This window comes from Sesamum indicum, linkage group LG2, assembly GCF_000512975.1.
Source record: "Sesamum indicum cultivar Zhongzhi No. 13 linkage group LG2, S_indicum_v1.0, whole genome shotgun sequence".
NCBI lineage: Eukaryota > Viridiplantae > Streptophyta > Magnoliopsida > Lamiales > Pedaliaceae > Sesamum > Sesamum indicum.
The window spans coordinates 658,981-679,391 of record NC_026146.1 but is presented as its reverse complement, the minus strand read 5'-3'; the positions used below and the strand labels follow the sequence as shown (position 1 = coordinate 679,391).

At 37.5% G+C, this 20,411-nt stretch overlaps 5 protein-coding genes across 5 annotated transcripts; 1 reads left to right on the top strand and 4 right to left on the bottom strand.

The window, feature by feature from the left end:
- On the bottom strand, positions 561-1,969 carry LOC105175711. The gene is made up of 2 exons (XM_011098261.2): positions 1,789-1,969; positions 561-987 (listed from the first exon to the last, which is right to left on the bottom strand). The coding sequence occupies exons 1-2, from the start codon at positions 1,862-1,864 to the stop codon at positions 770-772; spliced, it is 294 nt and encodes a 97-aa protein (XP_011096563.1). The 5' UTR covers positions 1,865-1,969; the 3' UTR covers positions 561-769.
- Positions 2,705-6,204, bottom strand: LOC105177570 (probable LRR receptor-like serine/threonine-protein kinase At3g47570). The gene is made up of 2 exons (XM_011100778.2): positions 3,361-6,204; positions 2,705-3,137 (listed from the first exon to the last, which is right to left on the bottom strand). The coding sequence occupies exons 1-2, from the start codon at positions 6,059-6,061 to the stop codon at positions 2,791-2,793; spliced, it is 3,048 nt and encodes a 1,015-aa protein (XP_011099080.2). The 5' UTR covers positions 6,062-6,204; the 3' UTR covers positions 2,705-2,790.
- Positions 6,946-10,685, bottom strand: LOC105175688 (probable LRR receptor-like serine/threonine-protein kinase At3g47570). Its single transcript, XM_011098230.2, has 3 exons — positions 9,783-10,685; positions 8,008-9,747; positions 6,946-7,721 (listed from the first exon to the last, which is right to left on the bottom strand). The coding sequence occupies exons 1-3, from the start codon at positions 10,654-10,656 to the stop codon at positions 7,375-7,377; spliced, it is 2,961 nt and encodes a 986-aa protein (XP_011096532.2). The 5' UTR covers positions 10,657-10,685; the 3' UTR covers positions 6,946-7,374.
- LOC105177562 (putative receptor-like protein kinase At3g47110) lies at positions 11,244-14,591 on the bottom strand. The gene is made up of 2 exons (XM_020692127.1): positions 11,872-14,591; positions 11,244-11,762 (listed from the first exon to the last, which is right to left on the bottom strand). Exons 1-2 carry the CDS (start codon positions 14,555-14,557, stop codon positions 11,413-11,415), a joined length of 3,036 nt encoding a protein of 1,011 aa, XP_020547786.1. The 5' UTR covers positions 14,558-14,591; the 3' UTR covers positions 11,244-11,412.
- LOC105175681 lies at positions 16,321-19,902 on the top strand. The gene is made up of 5 exons (XM_011098217.2): positions 16,321-17,109; positions 17,777-18,232; positions 18,489-18,866; positions 18,961-19,028; positions 19,485-19,902. Exons 1-5 carry the CDS (start codon positions 16,495-16,497, stop codon positions 19,699-19,701), a joined length of 1,734 nt encoding a protein of 577 aa, XP_011096519.1. The 5' UTR covers positions 16,321-16,494; the 3' UTR covers positions 19,702-19,902.

Below are 20,411 nucleotides of genomic sequence, written 5' to 3'. Positions count from 1 at the left end.
ATAATCAAAAGCTACTTCGTTAACTTGAGCAGAATGAGTATTATTACAATGCTGTCATTGTAAAGTTTCTTTCTCGCGATGCTTAGTCAATAATGGCTATTTAATGCCAGCTTTAATAATTTTCTCCTAGTAGTTATGAGATATTGGGTTCAAAACTTCCATCAAGACCATCATACATTGAATTGCAGTCCAGACTCATTTTAACTCAACAGCCTGCAAGGAAGCACCATGGGCTCCATAGCAAGATAACCTTCAATCAACTTTATCTTTGGTCCAGTGGACACAATCTTACAGACCTAAGAATCCAACAAAAGCTATTGTTCGAGTTATCAAGTTTCTGAAAAAATGTGTTGCAGCCACACCTGGACTCTAGATCGCCAAAAGGTATATTCACAATAAAAGTATACATGTGCAGAAACGCAGATGCACAAGAAAGGGGTATAAAAAAGGAGGAGGGAGCATAGGCGCTCAACTGACAAATGTAACGTACCTTGCCTCATCAATTAGCCAGAAACCAGATATGGGATAAAGATCATAGATAATGCATGTATGCGATAGAATGGAAAACAGTAACATTGTTGGAGTGTATTATTGATAAAGCAGGAAACAAAACTATTTTCTGACTCAAATGGCAAACAAACTGCAAATTGTTAAATGGACACAGAAGAACTGATCAATTCTTTCGAAACAATAGATTCCTGGCTTTTGTCCACAAAAAGCACTTCAAATAGTCTCTGTTATTACAGCAAAAGAGGTTTAACAAGAAAAATTATGCCGAAGCAGTCTTCTTCTGCTGGAAGACGACTGCATAAATGGGGACAGCAACACCAATGCTGAAAGCAGCAAGGACACCAAGACTCATTTTTAGTTTCTGATTTGTCATCCTGTCCAAGTTGTACATGTGCTTTGCGTGAAGGTAGTACGGCTCGTCGTGGCCATGTCCTCCTCCCATGTTCTTTACACTAGTTGAGTGAATTGCCCTATTCACTGGAGAGAAACAAACCTTACAGTAAATGAATTTGTTTAGTAGAATTTTTTGAGCCACCTTTTCAGTCAAGTATCTGTAAATTCTGTTTAACATATCTTATGCATTAAGTAAAATTCAACAATCTTGTGAAAGATATTGCAAAAAACTAACCAAAACATATGAAAGGAAGCTGGCAATGAGCTTAAGACTATTGGTTCCAAGTGTCACATCTTATTGGGAAACCAGCTGATGAAAATGAAATCAAATTCCTTTATTCAAAATTCAGCCATCATCAAGTAATTAAGTCATTCCATCTCTTTAATATACAAATACAAATAAAGCACAAAACACAGTTTCTAAAGAACATAAACAACACCCTTACAACAAAAATCCATGGTATGAAAATGTTCGTGGACATAAACCACAGAAAGTATACCAAAAAATATGCCTTCTTCCTTTCTACTAAACCGACAAGTTCCAATATAGCAAAATTAGCATTTAGCATTCAAAAAATAACTACGAATTAATGCAGAAAAAAATGGAAAAAAATACCAAAAAATCAAGGCCAACCATCCAGATCACCCAATAAACCAAAAAAAAAAAAAAAAAAAGATTAATGGATTGAGACCTACAAGATCAAAAAAATTCATCAACCATGTCTCTCAAAATGTCATCTTCCACATCAATCTATGCAGAATCTCAAGATTTCAACTTGGAACATAAAACTACTAAAGCGAAAACAAACCAACCGAACAGATCCGTTCAAACATTACCGATGAAAAAAACGATGTAAAAAGAGCAAATTTTCAGAAAGGACAGACCTGATTTCGGAGCAATCGATGGAGTATAATTGAGTAGCTTGGAAGCGCATGATCTCAACCCGTTTTTCATCGCCATTCCACGATCTAAGAACTGAGCACACAGAGTAGAAGAATGAGGGCAAAATGAAGGGGAAGATGAGGAGCCTGGAGACGAGGGTTTGCTGCGTATTCTTTGGGCGACCGATTCATCTACCGCGTGCGAATAGCACGTGGATTCTTATTGGGCTTGATTTGCTGGGCTTATGTTGTTATTGGCAACATTTTGTAATGGCCCATTTACAAAGTGCATTGTGACTGTCTAATATTTTAACATGGAATAATTAAATATTTAGAGTTAATTACATTTAAACCCCCCTAAGAATACAAAATTATACTTTACCTCAAAAAAGTTTTAAACTTATATTTAAGTTTCTCTAAAAATTCTCCATACACTTGATCCACTTTTATTAGGATTTGAATGGAAAATACTGATGCTAGTAAAAAAAAATACAAATTTTTAGCTTTACTTCTCATTTAACATTCCCATATATATTTTTTATAATTATAATATATATATATATAGAGAGAGATGAAGTGAGATTAATATCATTATATTTTTTCCTTATAAGTACATAATTATTATATTGAGAATGTTAAATGAGGGGTAAAATTAGAAATTTATGTTTCTTATTTTTTTTTTAACATCAGTATTTTCCGTCCAAATTCTAATGAAAGAGTTACAGGTGTAAAGTGTGATGTTGGAGGTTTTTTTTTTTTTTTAAAAAAAAAAGGTGTAATTTCACATTTTCGAAAGAAGTTTAAGTATAATTAGTCCATTATTTTAACGAAACTTCTCAATATTTGAATTTTATTTAAATTCTTGAAATTAGTAATAAAAATGATGATATGATGACTACTGATGTTTAAGAATTAAAAGATAGGAAATAAGAAAACGACTCCAATATTTTTATTGTTTCTCATATAAGATAAAGAAAAATATTTCCCAATAAAATTTTAGCAAAATCATTGGACCATGCAAGCGTTTTTGATCTTATGCAATTCATTAACAACATCCATCATCGACATTCGATCTCCCGGCAGTTGTTTTGAACACGCCACTCCAATTCCCAAAACAGAAACCATGCAGTTCTTGATTATGCTATCCATACTGTGCTTGTATTCATGTACAATAAATGGATCTAAAACTTCTGTCACTTGGCTTGGCAATGCTCTGCTCACAAAATCATGAAGACTTGAGTGACTTGAAAGTTCACCGTCCGTCGGCCTTCTGTTTGTGAACATCTCCAATAGAAAAATCCCAAAACTGTATACGTCCCCGGATGTTGAAACCATATTGCTCGTGCCATACTCTATGAATAGGTTTGAATTAGAACATAATCAATGACAAACACATATCTTATTATAACGAAAATGCCCATTCTATGTAACTAAGGTCTTTCTAATATGATGCTGTGGGAAGACTTTCTGTGGGTCGTCCCAACTGATTTAAGTATTAGAGTGCTAAATAAAGTAGATTAGTTTGGCAAATATTGTGAAATGCAATAGCAGTAAAGATATTGTAAGAAGTCATACCAGGAGCAATATAGCCTATGGTACCCTTTATTGCAAGAGAACTGCTTTCATGCCTTGAGAACATACTGGAAACCACTCTTGCCAATCCAAAATCTCCCAAAAGGGCAGTCATACTTTCATCTAAAAGAATGTTACTCGGCTTCAAATCGCCATGAACGATTGTTGAGTCTGTACCAAAATGCAGATAGTCGAGTGCAGATGCAATGTCAATGGCAATGTTGAGTCTCTGAATTGTGCTAAGATTTCTGCTTGCTTCATCTGAAGTTTGGTGCAGCCACTTCTCCAAGCTCCCGTTGGCCATATATTCATAAACCAATGCCTTAAAATCATTACCTTGGAAATCTGTGCTAGGACAAATACTCAGTATTTTCAGAAGGTTTCTGTGTCTTATGCCCCTTAATGCATTGCATTCTGATATAAAGCTGTTAGAAGCTCCTTTCATGTCAAGATTAAGCACCTTGACTGCCACCGGTGTTTGTTCATCATTGAGAAGTCCTTTGTAAACAGATCCAAATCTGCCAGCCCCAAGTAAATTGGCCTCCGAGAATCCACCTGTGGCTTTTAGGAGATCTGCATAAGATAGCCTCAAAAACTCGGTCCCAATTGCGGGCACTGGAAATTGAATCTTTTGTGATATTCGTTGCCCGTGGATGAAGCATGCAGAAAGTATAAGGCATATGGCTCCAGCTCCCAATAATGGGATCAAGATTTTCCATGCAGTTGGAAAGTGTTTCTTTTCGGAATGTTCTGGTGAGCAAGGAGGAAGCTTTAAGTGCACAATACCTCCACACAAGCCACTGTTTCCTACAAGTGAGATTGCACTTCCATTTTGAAACACTCCTAGAGTAGGGACTTCTCCTTGCAGCCTATTGAAAGACAGATTCAACTTTAGCAGAGGCAGCTCACTTAGAAATCTTGGAATCAGCCCTGATAAGTTATTTTGTGAGAGATCCAATACTTGCAAACCCCTCAAAGCAGTTAATCCATCAGGTATTTCTCCATTAAGAGCATTGTTATCCAAGTGAAGCCTTTCCAGCCTTACACAGCTGCTCAAAGAGTTTGGAATGAACCCTGATAATCTATTGTGAGACAAGTCTAGGTTTGCAAGATTTCTCAAAGACCCAACTTCTAATGGAATAGGACCCGTGAAGATGTTGTAGGCTAGGTTAAAGGTAATTGAAATGGAGGACAGGCTCACAATTTCTGGAGGTATTGGACCATCGAGATTGTTAAGTGAAAGGTCTAAGGTTAGCAAGTTGCTACAGTTGCTAAGACTACGAGGTATATTCCCAAGGAAATTATTTTGCCTCAAGTATAGATGGTTCAACAAAGTCAAGTTACCGAATGAAAACGGTAGCTCATCTGTCAATCTGTTTGCTCCAAGGTAAATTTCTTGCAACTTATATAGTTTACCAATAGAAAAAGGAATAGGACCTTCAAGATCATTATATGCAAAATTTATGCGAGTGAGACTCAAAAGGTCACCTATACTAGGAGGAATTCTTCCATGCAACTGATTTTGAGCAATAGACAGGTAACTCAAGTGACTTGAGAGATTGCGAATGGAATCTGGCAATGAACCAGTCAATAGATTATCAAAGAGTAAAAGAGTTTTAAGGCTAGTGCAATTTATCATGGATGAAATGAAACTTAAATCTCCTTCCAAATGGTTAGATGAAACAAACAAGTATCGAAGAGCTGAGAGCCTTTTAAAATCCTTAATTATTTCCCCTGTGAAGTTGTTTAAGGCCAGATTTATTCTTTCAAGCGAGGAAGAATTCGACAGTGAAGGTGGAAGTACTCCAGTAAAATGATTGTCTCCCAAATCAAGGGTCCTCATATTTGGCAGTGTAAAGCATACATCAGAAGGTATGTTTCCTTGGAGTCGATTTGAACGCACTGAAAAAATAGTGATACTGGAAATGTTATACAGGGCATAAGGAATCTCACCAGTCAAGTGATTTTCAACTAAATTTAGCAACTGCAGTCTTTGAAGTTGGACAAGTGATTCTGGAATTAGTCCTTGCAAGTTGCAGCTTGCTAAAGAAAGTTGAACTAGGCTGCTGAGGTTTCCTATGAATGATGGGATAGTCCCTGAAACCCTGTTTCTTGTTAAGCCTAGAGCTTCAAGTTTGACAAGAGAACCTATCTCAGGGATTATACTTCCTGTGAGGTTGTTGTCAATCAAATTCAGGTAGTAAAGATTCCTACAGTTTGACAGGTTTCTTGGGATCTCACCACCAAAAGAGTTGTTACTAAATTCAATCAACTCAAGCCTCCTCAATCGACCAATTTCTTCCGGGATGAAGCCGTGGAAGCTGTTGTTCTGTAGAATGATGGTTCTGAGGAAAGAAAGATTACCTAAATGAGGCGAAAGGGTTCCCACCAGGCCTTGGGACATGAGATTAATTGACACGACTCTGTTTTGATGTCTTTTGCTGCACAAAATGCCTTTCCAGCTACAAAAATGAAGTGTTTCATTCCATGAGTTCAAGACACCGGTTGGATCATCATCTATGGATCTCTTGAAGGCCAGCAGTGCTTGTAAGTCAGTTTCGTTGTTTGAGCATGTAGCTGGAGTAGTGGCAAAGTAGAAGAAGAACAATAAAATCATACAGGGATTTATCATTGAAAGTTTTATCATAGTTTTCGGTACAAACTGGACTAATATCGTGCTTGGTTTTTTTGAAGGATCATGCATATACTTATGCACCCCTTAGCTGAACTTTAAGCAAATTCTTAGATGATTACCTATTAATCAGCATAAAATATAGCCAGTCAATATTTCTCTCTCAAACACAATAAGAAATTACAGAATCCATCAAAGAAGTGACTTGACCTCAATCCCTCATGACCCCAACTCCTTCTGTGAGATTGGATTTTCCTTTCTTTTCCTTATTTTGGTAGGCCGGCAGTAAGTTTTGGTTTTATTATGGCGATTAGATAGACTTAATTAAATAGTCTTTTTCAACGCAAATGAGAAGACTATTATACGTCTTTTCTCTTTGGAAGTTTTTCAAGGTGTTTCCAACATGATGACAGACATCTCTTGTGTTTCCCTTGTTAGGTTTAATCCTTAAAAAGGTTGAAGGGGCATATATTATAATCCTTATTCAACTTAGATGTTTTTATTAGTCTTGTTGATTGATATCAGTTACTAATTTATGATAAAAGCACTTTCAGCCAAAAATACAAGGATTTTGCCTTTTTCTGCTTGTTATGAAACTGTTCAGAGAATTAAGTGTAGATCTACAACTACAATTAAGAATCCATTTGAAAAGTTGCTAGAGAACTTGATAACGAGTTTGTGTGCTGTCAACAAGAAACGAAATGCGAACCCTGGGAGTTCCTATGAGCATGCCACTCCAATACTTAATATAGAAACCATGCAATCCCTTTTCTTGTCATTTATGTTAAGTACTTGATGCAAAAATGGATCTTCTATTTCTGTCATGATGCAGCAGTCATCGCTCTTCTGTTGGTGAACATCTCCACCCAAGGAATACCGTAACTATTTTTTTGAGGAAAAAAACAAGTAAGCATGATATTTGCTTTTAATTTTGGCAAGAGGGACACATATCTTAGCCCTCTTCCCTTGTTATGTAACTTATTGAAATGTCAATCTCCTTTCCTCTGAATTTTTAGCAGAATCACTGAACCATATAAGCATTTTTTATCTTAGGCAATCAGCATTCGATCTCCAGGCAATTCCTTTGAACATGCCTTTCCCAGAACAGAAACCATGCAATTCTCGATTCTGTTATCCATGTTGTGTTTGTGCAAATGTAGAATCAATTACATAAGCTACTAATCTTTTGACATGGGAGGAAGCCTCTTACCAATCCAAAATTTCCCAAGTGGGCAAGTCATATTTTCATCCAAAAGAATGTCACACGGCTTCAAATCTCCATGAACAATTGTCGAGTCTGTGCCAGAAGGCAGGTACTCAAGTGTAGATGCAATGTCAATAGCAAAATTTCTTTTCAATCTCTTTACACTAAAATTTTAGCAAAATTATTGAGTCATATAAGCAGTTTTTATCTTATGCAACTCAGTAACAACATCTGGCATCGACATTCGATCTCTGGGCAATTCCTTGGAACATGCCACTCCAATTCCCAGAATAGAAACCATGCAGTTCTTGATTCTACTAGTCATGGTGTGCTTGTGTTCATCTAGAATGAATGGATCCAAAACTTCCAGTACATGGCTTGGCAATGCTCTGCTCACACAATCATGAAGGCTTGAGTGACCCGAAAATACATCATCCGTCGGTCTTCTATTTGTGAACATCTCTAGTAGAGAAATCCCATAGCTATATACGTCCCCCGATGCTGAAATCATGTCACTCATGCCATACTCTGTGAATACGTTCGAGTAGAACATTATCAAGGGAAAGCATGTCTTATTTATAACGAAAATGCTTGTTTTCTATAACCACCTGTTTTCTGATATGATGTCCTAGAAAGTACAACCAATATTACCTCTTTTTTTCAGCATTTTGACTAACTTTAACATTAGAATGTTGGAACTCAATCTAGCCCTGGTGCCTATTACTGCTCTTTTGGTTCAAAGATAATAAAGTAAATTATGTTTGGTGAATATTGTGAAAAGGAAGTGCAGTAGTAGGGATATAAGAAGTCATACCAGGAGGAATATAGCCAATGGTTCCCTTGATTGCAAGAGAACTGCTCTCGTGCATTGAAACTATACTGGAAACAACTTTTGCCAATCCAAAATCCCCCAAGTGGGCAGTCATATTTTCATCCAAAAGGATGTTACTCGGCTTCAAATCACCATGAACAATTGTCGAGTCTGTACCAAAATGTAGGTACTCAAGTGCAGATGCAATATCAATGGCAATGTTCAGTCTCTGAATTGTGCTAAGATTTCTGTTTTCTTCCTCTGAAGTTTGGTGCAGCCACTTCTCCAAGCTCCCATTAGCCATAAACTCATAAACCAATGCCTTAAAATCATTACCTTGAAAATCTGTGCTAGGACAAATACTCAGTATTTTCAGAAGGTTTCTGTGTCTTATGCCCTTTAATGCATTGCATTCTGATATAAAGCTTTTAGAAGCTCCTTTGATGCTAAGATTAAGCACCTTCACTGCCACAAGTGTTTGCTCATCATGGAGAACTCCTTTGTAAACTGATCCAAACCTCCCAGACCCGAGTAAATTGGCCTCTGAGAATCCACCTGTGGCTTTCAGGAGATCTGCATAAGATAGCCTCAAAACCTCGGCCCCGATTGCAGGGCTGGAAAATTGTATCCTTTGTGATATTCGTCGCCTGTAGATGATTACGTAGAAGCATGCAGAGAGGATAAGGCATATGACTCCAGCACTTAATAATGGAATCAAGATTTTCCATATAGTTGGAAATTGTTTCTTCATGAAATTTGTTGATGAGCAAGGAGGAAGGTTTAAGTGCAGAATACCTCCACACAAGCCACTGTTTCCTTCCAGTGAGATTGCACTTTCGTTTTGAAATACCCCTACAGTTGGGACTGGTCCTTGCAGCCTATTGAAAGACAGATTCAGATTTACCAGGAGCAGCTCACTCAGAAATCCTGGAATCGACCCCGATATGTTATTTTGTGAGAGATCCAAATCCTGCAAACCCCTCAAAGACCTTAATCCATTGGGTATTTCCCCATTAAGAGCATTGCTATCCAGGTGAAGCCTTTCTAACATTACACAGCTGCTCAACGAGTTTGGAATGGACCCTGATAATCCATTGTGAGACAAGTCCAGGCTCACAAGATTTCTCAAAGAGCCAACTTCTGATGGAATAGAACCCGTGAAGAAGTTGTTGGCTAGATTAAAGGCAATAGAAATGGAAGAAAGACGCATAATTTCTGGAGGTATTGAACCATTGAGATTGTTACGAGAAAGGTCTAAGGTTAGCAAGTTGCTGCAGTTGCCAAGACTTTGAGGTATATTCCCATAAAAATTGTTCTGCCGCAAGTATAGATGGTTCAACAAAGTCAAGTTACCAAACGAAAATGGTAACTCATATGTCAATCTGTTTGCTCCAAGGTAAATTTCTTGCAATTTATGAAGTTTACCGATGGAAAAAGGAATAGGGCCTTCAAGATCATTAGTTCCGATGTCTAAGCTAGTGAGACCAAGGAGGTTTCCGATACTAGAAGGAATTCTTCCATGCAACTGATTTCTACTAATTGACAGGTAACTTAAGCGACTGGAAAGATTGCCAATGGTATCTGGCAATGAACCAGTCAAATTATTATCAAAGAATGCAAGACTTTCAAGGCTAGTGCAATTAATCATGGATGAAATGAAACTGATGTCTCCCTTCAAATGGTTATATGAGACAATTAGGTACTTAAGAGCTGAAAGCCTTCTAAAATCCTTCATTATTTCCCCTGTGAAATTGTTTAAAGACAGATTTATTCTTTCAAGTGAGGAAGAATTTGACAGTGAAGCTGGAAGAACTCCAGTAAATGATTGTCTCCCAAATCAAAAAATCTCAAATTTGGAAATCTGAAGCCTATCTCAGGAAGTATGCTTCCTTGGAGTTGATTGGAACGCACTGAGAAAGTTCTGAGACTGGAAATGTTGTACAGGGCATAAGGAATTTCACCAGTCAAGCTATTTTCATCCAAATTTAGCAAGCTCAGGTATTGTAGTCGGACAAGTGGCTCTGGAATTTGTCCTTGCAAGCCACAGTTTGCTAAAGAAAGTACAAACAGGCGGGTTAGATTTCCTATGAATGGTGTGATAGTTCCTGTGAGCCTGTTTTCTGATAAGCCTAGAGCTTCAAGTTCAACGAGAGATCCTATCTCAGAGATTATAGTCCCTGTGAGATTGTTGTCAATCAAATTCAGGTAATAAAGACGTCTACATTGTGACACATTTCTTGGAATCTCACCACTAAAAGAATTGTTACTAAATTCAATCTGTTCAAGCCTCCGCAATCGACCAATTTCTTCTGGGATTTGGCCATGGAAGCTGTTGTTTTGTAAAGTAATATATCTGAGAAAAGAAAGATTACCTATATGAGGTGAAAGGGATCCCGTCAGGCCTTGGGACATGAGATCAATTGACACTACTCTGTTTTGGTGCCTTTTGCCGCATAAAATGCCTTTCCAGCTGCAGAAAGGAAGGGTTTCATTCCATGAGTTCAACACACCCATGGGATCATGATCTATGGCATCCTTGAAGGCCAGCAGTGCTTGTAAATCAGTCTCGTTGTTTGAACATGTCGCAGGACTAGTGACAAAGTGGAACAAGAACACAAAGATCATAGATGGACTAAATGAAAGTTTTGCCATAGTTCTTTCTTTTGATATGAATAGATAGTAATCTTTCTTGGTTTTATTGAAGGATCATGCGTATATTTATGGGTTTTCATACTTGATTAGTTTGTCATTAATTCATGGACCCCTTGGCTGAATATCATAAAAGTTTGCCAGTCAACATTTCTTTTTCAAACACATTAGCAGATGTCAGAACTCATTAATGAAGTGGCTTGAATTCAGTAACCAAATTCTCCACCTCCCAACTCCCCTCCTCAAACTCTTCCTGTGTGAAAGGCATTTCTATCTCTTTTCCCCTTTTGGGTGGGTGGTGGGGTGGGGCTGCAATCTTTGAGTTCTGTTTTGGCAACTAGATAGACTTGTTCTAAGAGTTTTTTCAACATTATGAGAAAAGTATGATGTTTCTTTTCTTTTAGTGATGGAGGTTCTTGGATGATGGCACAAATTCTTATGCTTCCCTTGATAAATTTAATCCTTTGCAAATTAGTTGTTGGGCAGTAATGTGTCAATTTAGAAAAAATCTGATACAATCTCATTTGAATGTCAGCACACCAAAGGAATAAGTTATTGACTAACAAAAAGACTGACTTTGATCTCTTCTGATGTTGTTTAATAATAGTTTTCATTACACTTACTGATTGATATCACAGACTTTCACTAAAACAATCTGATTTCACCTTTTCTGCTTCTTACAGTAACTGCCCAGAATGTTGGACACAAAGCGAAATACAATTGAGAATCCATTTGAAAAGTTGCCACAGAACTTGATAACTAGTTGGCTCTCTCAACAAGAAGAGGAATTCTTATTTTCTTCAGCTCATTAACAGCATCTGTCATCGACATTCGATCCCTAGGAAGTTCCTCTGAGCATGCCACTCCAATAGTTAATATAGAAACCATGCATTCCCTTTTCTCGTCATTTATGTTAAGTTCTTGAAGCAAAAATGGGTCTGCTATTTCTGTTATGCAGCCTGGTAAGGCACTGCTAACAAAATTGTGAAGGTTTATATGATCCTCAAATGCATCATTTGTTGGTCTTCTGTTTGTGAACATCTCCAGCAGAAGAACACCGTAGCTGTATGCATCCCCTTGTGTTGAAACCATGTCTACCATGCCATATTCTGAGGAAATTCAAGATACAGAATTAGCTAGAGAGGACAACAAAAATAAAACATGAGAATAGTTTTTAACCTATAAAACTTCGAAGAGGATAAAAGTTAAGAAGCACACCTGGAGCAATATAGCCAACGGTCCCCTTGATTGCAGCTGAACTGCTTCCGTGCGCAGGAAAATCTTTTGATAAGTTGGAGATAGCTTTGGCTAGTCCGAAGTCACCAACATGGGCAGTCATATCTTCATCCAAAAGAATATTACTCGGCTTCACATCACCATGAATGATAGTTGTGTCGGTACCAAAATGAAGGTACTCGAGTGCAGATGCAATGTCAATAGCTATGTTCAGCCTCTGAATCATGGTAAGATATTTTCTGTTTTCACCTTGTTCACTTTCTTCCTCTGCATTGTAATGTAACCATTTCTCCAAACTCCCATTGGGTTTGAATTCATAAACTAATGCCTTAAAATCCCGACCATGGAAATCTGTGCTAGAACAGATGCTTAATATTTTGAGAAGGTTTCTGTGCCTTATCCCTCTTAATGAATTGCATTCTGCCATGAAGCTGTTTGAAGCTCCCTTTACATTGAGATTGAGAACCTTCACCGCCACCATTGTTTCTCCATCACTAAGTATTCCTTTGTAAACAGATCCAAACCGTCCAGCACCAATCAAATTAGCCTCAGAGAACCCGTCAGTGGCTTGCAGCAGATCTCGATAAGAAAGCCTCATAAACTGGCCCTTGAATGATTCCATGGAAGTCCTGTTTTTCCCCAACGTTCTTCTTTTGTGCACAAATAAGTAAACAAACCCCATTAAAATAAAAAACAGACTTCCAACAACCACTGGGATTATAATTATCAGAACCTTTGGGAACTTTCTCTTTATTGGATGTGATGGACAAGAATGTAACTTCAGCTCAGCGATACCTCCACATAAATCATTGTTTCCATCAACTGAAATTGCACTCCTATTTTTGAACACTCCTGATAATGGGACTTCCCCTTGCAACCTATTGAAAGAGAGATTCAAACTTAACAGACGAAGATCAGCTAGAAAATTTGGAATTGGCCCTGACAGGTTATTTCTCGAAAGATCCAAGTCCTGTAGACCACTTAAAGCACTTATTCCTTCAGGTATTTCTCCATCAAATGAATTTCCCTCCAGGTGAAGACGTTGCAGGCTAACACAAGTGCTCAAAGTGTTTGGGATAAATCCTGATAACAGATTATTGGACAAATCTAAGTCTGCTAGATTTCTCAGAAGCCCAACTTCTGGTGGAATAGGTCCTGTAAGTGCATTGTAGGCTAGACTAAATGAAATGGAAACGGAGGAGAGGCTTATAATTTCTCGAGGTATTTCACCGTTGAGATTGTTGTGAGAAAGATCAAAGGTTAACAAGTTGCGATAGTTGCTGAAACTCCAAGGTATATTTCCAGAAATATTGTTGTAACCCAAGTACAGATGATTCAACAAAGTTAAATTTCCCAATGAAGGTGGTATATCATTTGTGAATCTGTTTGCTTCCAAATAGAGTTCTTGCAACTTAACAAGCTTGCCAATGGAGGAAGGGATCGGCCCGGAAAGATAATTATTTCTTAAATTCAAGTAAGTGAGATTGAGAAGTTGTTCAATGCCGAAAGGAATGCTTCCATGTATTTGATTACTAGCCAATGATAAGTGGGTAAGGTGGCTGGAAAGATTAGCAATGGAATCAGGCAAAGAACCATTGAGGAGATTTAGACTGACCCCAAGAACTTGCAAGCTCGTGCAGTTTGTCAATGAAGAAATGAAACTGAAATCACCCCAGAAGTTATTCTTTGACAAGAAAAAGTACTCAAGATTTGTAAGTCGTTCCAAGTTATTCATCATCGGCCCTGTAAAATTGTTGGATGACAAATTTATAGCTGTCAGGGAGGAAGCATTTGACAAAGAAATCGGAATTTCTCCAGTGAACTGGTTCTCTCCCAGATCAAGATTCCTAACATTAGGCAGTGTGAAAGCTACATCAGGAGGAATGGTTCCTTCAAGTCGATTTGACCTCACTACAAATGTAAAGATGGTGGAAATGTTGAAAAGGCCAGAAGGAATACGACCAGTTAATCGGTTTCCAGCCAACTGGAGCAATCTCAGGCTTTGAAGTTGGACAAGTGACCCTGGAATTTGTCCTTCCAGGCCACAATCTCCCAACGAAAGTAGGTTCAGAAGTGTAAGGTTTCCAATGGAAGGAGGGATAGTTCCTGAGAGTCTGTTTCTTGACAGGCCTAAAGCTTCAAGTTTGGACAAAGATCCTAGTTCTGGGAATACAGTTCCTGTCAGGTCATTGGCAATCAAGTTAAGGTAGTAAAGATTTCGGCACTGTGTCAGGTTTCTTGGAATCTCACCGCCAAAAGAATTATTGCTAAACTCTACGTACTCAAGGCGCCTCAAACGACCAATTTCTTCTGGAATTTGGCCGTGGAAGCTGTTATTTTGAAGAATGATGCTTCTGAGGAATGAGAGATTACCTAAATGAGGCGAAAGTGACCCCACCAAGCCTTGAGACCTGAGGTTTATAGAGACAACTCTATCGCGGTGTCTATGACCGCATGTCACACCTTGCCACCTGCAAAAGTGCATCGTTTCGTTCCAAGACCTCAACGCCCCAAACGGATCATCGTCTATAGCAGCCTTTAGCGCTAGCAAGGCCACCCTGTCCGTCCCATCATTCGCACACGTTGATGGCCTAATAACAAAGTAAAAGAAAAGGATGAGGAAGCAAAATATGATTGTGGTGCAAGAGAAAAATGAATCCTTGGCCATAACGTATGTTAGCAAGCTCGCATGCTGTAATAGGAGTATCCATGAACAGTTATATGCTTTTTCATGCAAAGGCTTACGAATATTTAATCAAGAAAATGAGAAAAATCAGCTACGGTCGGCCCCATACACGTCCACTCTTAATCGTCTTTCCTGCTAACACGTTAGACGCGTGGTTGGCGACTTTGGCTGTCCGAGTTCTTGAGTTTTTCCTGGCAAGTGGACAGAGTTCAGACCATTATTTTGACTTGCTGGTTTGAGTTTTGACCTCCCAATTTCTTTAGATAGAAACGATGATCATCGTATATTATACGTTAATTCATCGAAGAGTTGTTATTGTGCGAATGTGAAGTGATTTGTGAAGGTGGGGATTCTCTTGTGATAAACTGTTTCTTTTCACATTGGATTACTTTCTTTACGACTTGGACAACCTACATGAGTTTGACTTTGTGCCACCAGTCCAACCACCACCCCAAAAAATGAATTAAATTATTTGATACTTGATAAAAATTTTATTGAACTTAATTTATTAAATTTAACGAACCAAATTTAATCAAAATATTTTATTTGGTAAACTTTCCAGCTCGATTCGATTAATATTATATATAAAAGTTATAAATTACTCGAATTCGACTCATGTTTTATCCAATTAAAATTTATTTGAAATTAATCAGATTAATAATCAAACCAAATTCAAATGACAATATTTTAAATTCGATAATGTTCAGATAAAATTTAAATAATAATGTGTTGGAATTATTTACAATCCTACCTTATATATATAAACAAATAAACTATGGGAAGCTAAACAAATTTCAAGTTACAACACCACCATTTAATTACATGCAATACTGGGAATTTTCAACGTATTTGACCGTGCGAAGAAATTGTGGTTCTGGATTATGATTTTTATAAAGTTTTAAAAATTAAAACTTTTTAATTGATAAAGCATTTTTAATATCATGTAGATATTTAAGTGGGTTTAAAATTTAATTTTATTGAGCATGTTTCAAAAAAGAACGAGAAGTTAATTTTTTTAAAAAATAATGTTGGAACTTATAAAATATTTTGAGCAACTTATAAATTGAGTCAAGTGGTGGTATCGAAGCCCTATGAGATTAGTGTAGAAATTAGAGAGATTGTCGTTGCGTTGTGTTTGTGTTTTAGTTATTTTGAAAATAGAGAGAGAAAAATTGAGATAAATAAGTGTATGTTGAAAATAGATGATATGTTTGGATTTGTGTTTTGGTTAATTTAAAGTATTTTAAAATAAATGATGTAGGTACGATATTAGGATTTGAGAGACAAAAATCACTATTCATTGTCAAAATCATATATTTTTATATATATTTTTACATATAAATATTTTATGTTTAATGTTGTATTTTTTGGAGATAAAAATTACTATTTATTGTCAAATCATATCTGTTTTATATTATGTATATATATTATATATAAAAAGTTGAAAAATAAAAAAATACACAGATAAAGTATAAAAATATAAAAATAAATATTAAATATATTTTATCTTATCTCGGAAAACGTAAAAATACAAATCCAAATAAAACCTGTATATATGAGATGGGCTGAAAAATATGGTGGAGAATGGAATTAAGATACATTAATATATAAGAGAATAATGATTGTCAGCTGTCATCACAATATCTACTCTTTCTCTCCCACTAATGATAATCACTAAACGATAATCACTACCCCCCCCCCCCCAAAAATTCATATCAATTAGGACTATAAATTGGAGAGGACAAAAATTTGAAATCCATTTTTTATTCTTGAACCCTAATACCAAAAACCACACCCCCAAAAACCCTTGTTTAATTCTCCCGCCTCCTTCCCGACATTGTTAATTGTATGTATTCTTGCACTCTGTCTCAAGCTTGCATCCTTAGTTTTGGGTTCTGAGTCTGAGATGCTCCATAGTTATGCAGAAGCTGCTCCGGAGAAGCCCTTCTGCCTCTGGCCCCCCTATTTTATCCGCTAACCCTCCTCTCTCTCTGCCCCTCTACACCTCTGCTTTTCTCTCTCTTGCACCTTCCCCCGCCGCCCCCAAGATGATGTCTTCTTCTACCCCCACTCTCCGGCACCCTCATCCTATACACCAACCCAGAAACCCCTTTTCCGCCTCTGCGCACAGCCCCAGGCTTGTGAAAATGCCTCCCTCTAGTTTCCGTCCCTGCAGTTGCTCTGTTGAGGATAGTGTTAATACGGTGCCGTCCAGGGCTTGGTTGGTTTTCAAGGAGAGTACTTATGGTAGTGTAGCTGCGCCGTACAGAGCTTGGTATGCTACGCGTGCCGGTAACTCGGATAAGGAGGGCGGTGAATTGTCTGTGGCAACAGAAAATGAAGGAGTGAATGATGTGGAAAATGTGAAAGCCAGGGTGCAGAGGAGGCAGAGGAGTGGCGCCGGTGTTGGGGCTGTGGTGGTCGGGAACCCTGATTTGTTGACAATACCAGGTGTAGGGCCGAGGAATTTGAGAAAGCTAGTGGAGAAAGGCTTTGAGGGTGTAGCTCAGCTCAAACAGCTCTATAAGGATAAGGTAAGGAGAGTATACTATTGCCTTTTGCCAATGTATAAATTGTCTAGGCAAGTTGGATTGTTTCTAACCTCTAGTAATTTTTTATATAAAACTTTGTTACAGTTTAGTGGTTGGTTGTTCTGGTTGGCTTCGACTGTTGCTGAAAATGTGAGAAAGAGAAGATTGAAATGTTTTCTTGTTTAATGGCTGGAATATTGGTGTTTATATGCAGGGTTAGTTTGAGGTGAAAATGTTGCGTGTTGTGGCCTGAGGTTGGTTTGTTTTGAGTACGGTGTGCCGGTATCGTTACCTATGGTCAGCACATTAAGATTCAGATTTTTTTTTTTTTTCTCCTTTTCCATTTTTCCCTCTAAAATATGTTTTGCAATAGGTTGACAATTTTTTAAAATTCTTTCTGCATTTTGAAATATTTGGCTGAGAAATGCTTGAACACCTATGGTCAGCACATTAAGATTCAGATTTTTTTTTTTTTTCTCCTTTTCCATTTTTCCCTCTAAAATATGTTTTGCAATAGGTTGACAATTTTTTAAAATTCTTTCTGCATTTTGAAATATTTGGCTGAGAAATGCTTGAACAAACATGTGGTCGTATCACCAGGAATTTGTGATTGTGGATTTCTACATTTAGCTCAATCTACTATGCTAAACTTGTATGAACGGTGCTGCAGTTTTTCGGGAAATCCAGTCAGAAAATGGTGGAGTTCTTACAAAGTTCTGTTGGGATCATACACAAAAACCATGCCGAGAGTATAACTACATTTATTAAGGCGAGCGTGGATGAAGAGCTGAAGGAGAATGGTATGAAGCCTGCCCAGAAGAAGCGAATTACTCTATGTGTTGAAGGAAATATCAGTGTTGGGAAGACCACATTCTTGCAGAGAATAGCTAATGAAACGCTTGAGCTTCGAGATCTTGTGGAAGTCGTCCCTGAACCAATTGACAAGTGGCAGAATGTTGGTCCAGACCACTTTAACATATTAGATGCATTTTATGCTGAGCCGGAAAGATATGCCTATACATTCCAGAACTATGTGTTTGTCACAAGAGTAATGCAGGAGCGAGAATCATCAGGTGGCATTAAACCTCTTCGGCTGATGGAAAGGAGTGTTTTCAGTGATAGAATGGTAATTCTGCTTTCTAAATCTTTCTGTATCTTATTCATCACAAGGTCACCAGCTACAACGTCATTGCCACAGACGGGACAGAGCCCCCCATTTTTTATTCTACTCGTGAACCTGTACACACTAATTAATCAAGACAAATCTGCTGCCTGAAACAATCAATTATGGCAAAATGGGTGAAAACACCAACTTATGTATACAAAGAAATTGGTTAGTTTTGTATGTACTAATGCACGTTTGTTATGATTCTTACATAAAGGTCTTTGTGAGAGCTGTTCATGAGGCAAAGTGGATGAATGAGATGGAGATTAGCATTTATGACTCATGGTTTGATCCTGTTGTCTCAAGTTTGCCCGGTCTTATTCCGGATGGTTTTATCTACCTTAGAGCTAGCCCTGATACTTGCCACAAGCGTATGATGTTGCGTAAGAGGGCAGAGGAGGGAGGAGTCTCTCTTGATTATCTACGGGACTTGCATGAAAAGCATGAAAGTTGGCTTTTCCCTTTCCAAAGTGGAAATCATGGAGTGCTGTCTGTAAGTAAGCTGCCAAAAGATGTTGACTGGACTTTACATCCTAATATCAAGGATCGAGTTTTTTATTTGGATGGTGATCATATGCACTCAAGCATCCAAAGGGTATCGTTCTGTGCTTAATCTCACCTGTTATTCTGGTTGTTAATTGTTGTCGTCTGTGGTCATTAAACTTTTTTCTTTTGTGGGCAATAAGCAGGTTCCTGCGTTGGTTCTCGACTGTGAGCCAGACATTGATTTTAGCAGAGACATAGAAGCCAAGCGGGAGTATGTTAACTTTACCTGTTTATTATGTGATTTTGAAAATTTTCAAATGCTGCAACAAAGACTGTCATATATTATCTCTGGTTTGTGTATTTCCTGTGCTGAAAGAACCACCATCATAATGATTTAATTGTTTCACGATCAACTATTCTTATGGATTTTCATGCCCTTGTATATCATTGCATGTCAATTTTGAATTTCATGAACTTCACCTGAATGGAGCCCTGATGGAACTAGTATCTGTTTTGGTACTTGATCAAAGTGTGTCTCAAGACTTATATCCTCATTCCATTGACATGCTCCCGCATGTTGCATTTTATTTTCATGTGTGGTTTATTTTCAATTCCTGCATTTGTTGCTTGCTTGAAATGTTTATTGCATTGTTGAATCTGCTGTTCTATTTATTCATTCATGGTGCAATCTATGTTATTGTGTTCTTAATGGTGCAATCTTGTGAAGGTATGCACGTCAAGTTGCGGAGTTCTTTGAGTTTGTGAAGAAAAAGAAAGAAGTGTCTGATGCTTCTGATGTTGGAGAAGATGCCGCAAAGAGCGATCAAGGTCAGGTATTGCTGCCTCATCATGGAAACTTGTGGTTGCCGGGTGGTCAGCCCTTCCCAGATTCGGCCCTAAAATCATTGGAGTTTAGACGAGCCATGTCTTTTATGTCTCAGTAGTGGAAGTTTTTGCTGAGTGCTTGAAGTTTCTCGTGAGCTGAATCTGAAGTGATGTGTTCATTTCCGCATCGTGTAAAAAAGATGTTTAACTTGTTTTAACTCCATCTTTTAGATATGTAGAGTCGGTTGTAACTTGTGGATTCTATTTTGCTGTTTACTGACGCCTCGTTTGTCTGAATTTGAAAAACGTAAAAATGAAAATCTCGGCTGCTTCTGAGTTTGGACAGATAGAGCGAGTGCGCATTTGTGGCGGAGAGGAAACTAATGGCCAGGTTATAAAACTTGAAATTGCTACCAGAATTTGATTGTATCCGCCAACCTAGTGCATGAATACAGCAAAAAGAATCTTCATTACTCAACTCATTTCTTTCACCAAATGTTAAATATTGTGGAGGATGTGGACGATGGTCAATCAAACAAAGAGACAATTACATTGCCTTTTCTTAAGGATTGGTGTAATTTGATTTACATTTTTTTGGAGTTTAAAAAATTACACTTAATTCTCTTAATAGTTTATTTATGTTCTACAAATAAATTAATAAAATTCATAAAAATTTGTTATTATTTATAAAAAAATAAATAAAAATTTATATTTACCGACTGACTTATAGATTTATTATAAGTCAAATATTTTTTTTTTATATCAAATTATGATAAAAGTATGTCTTTTCACATATATCAATCTATATAAAGATATTATATTAGAAAAA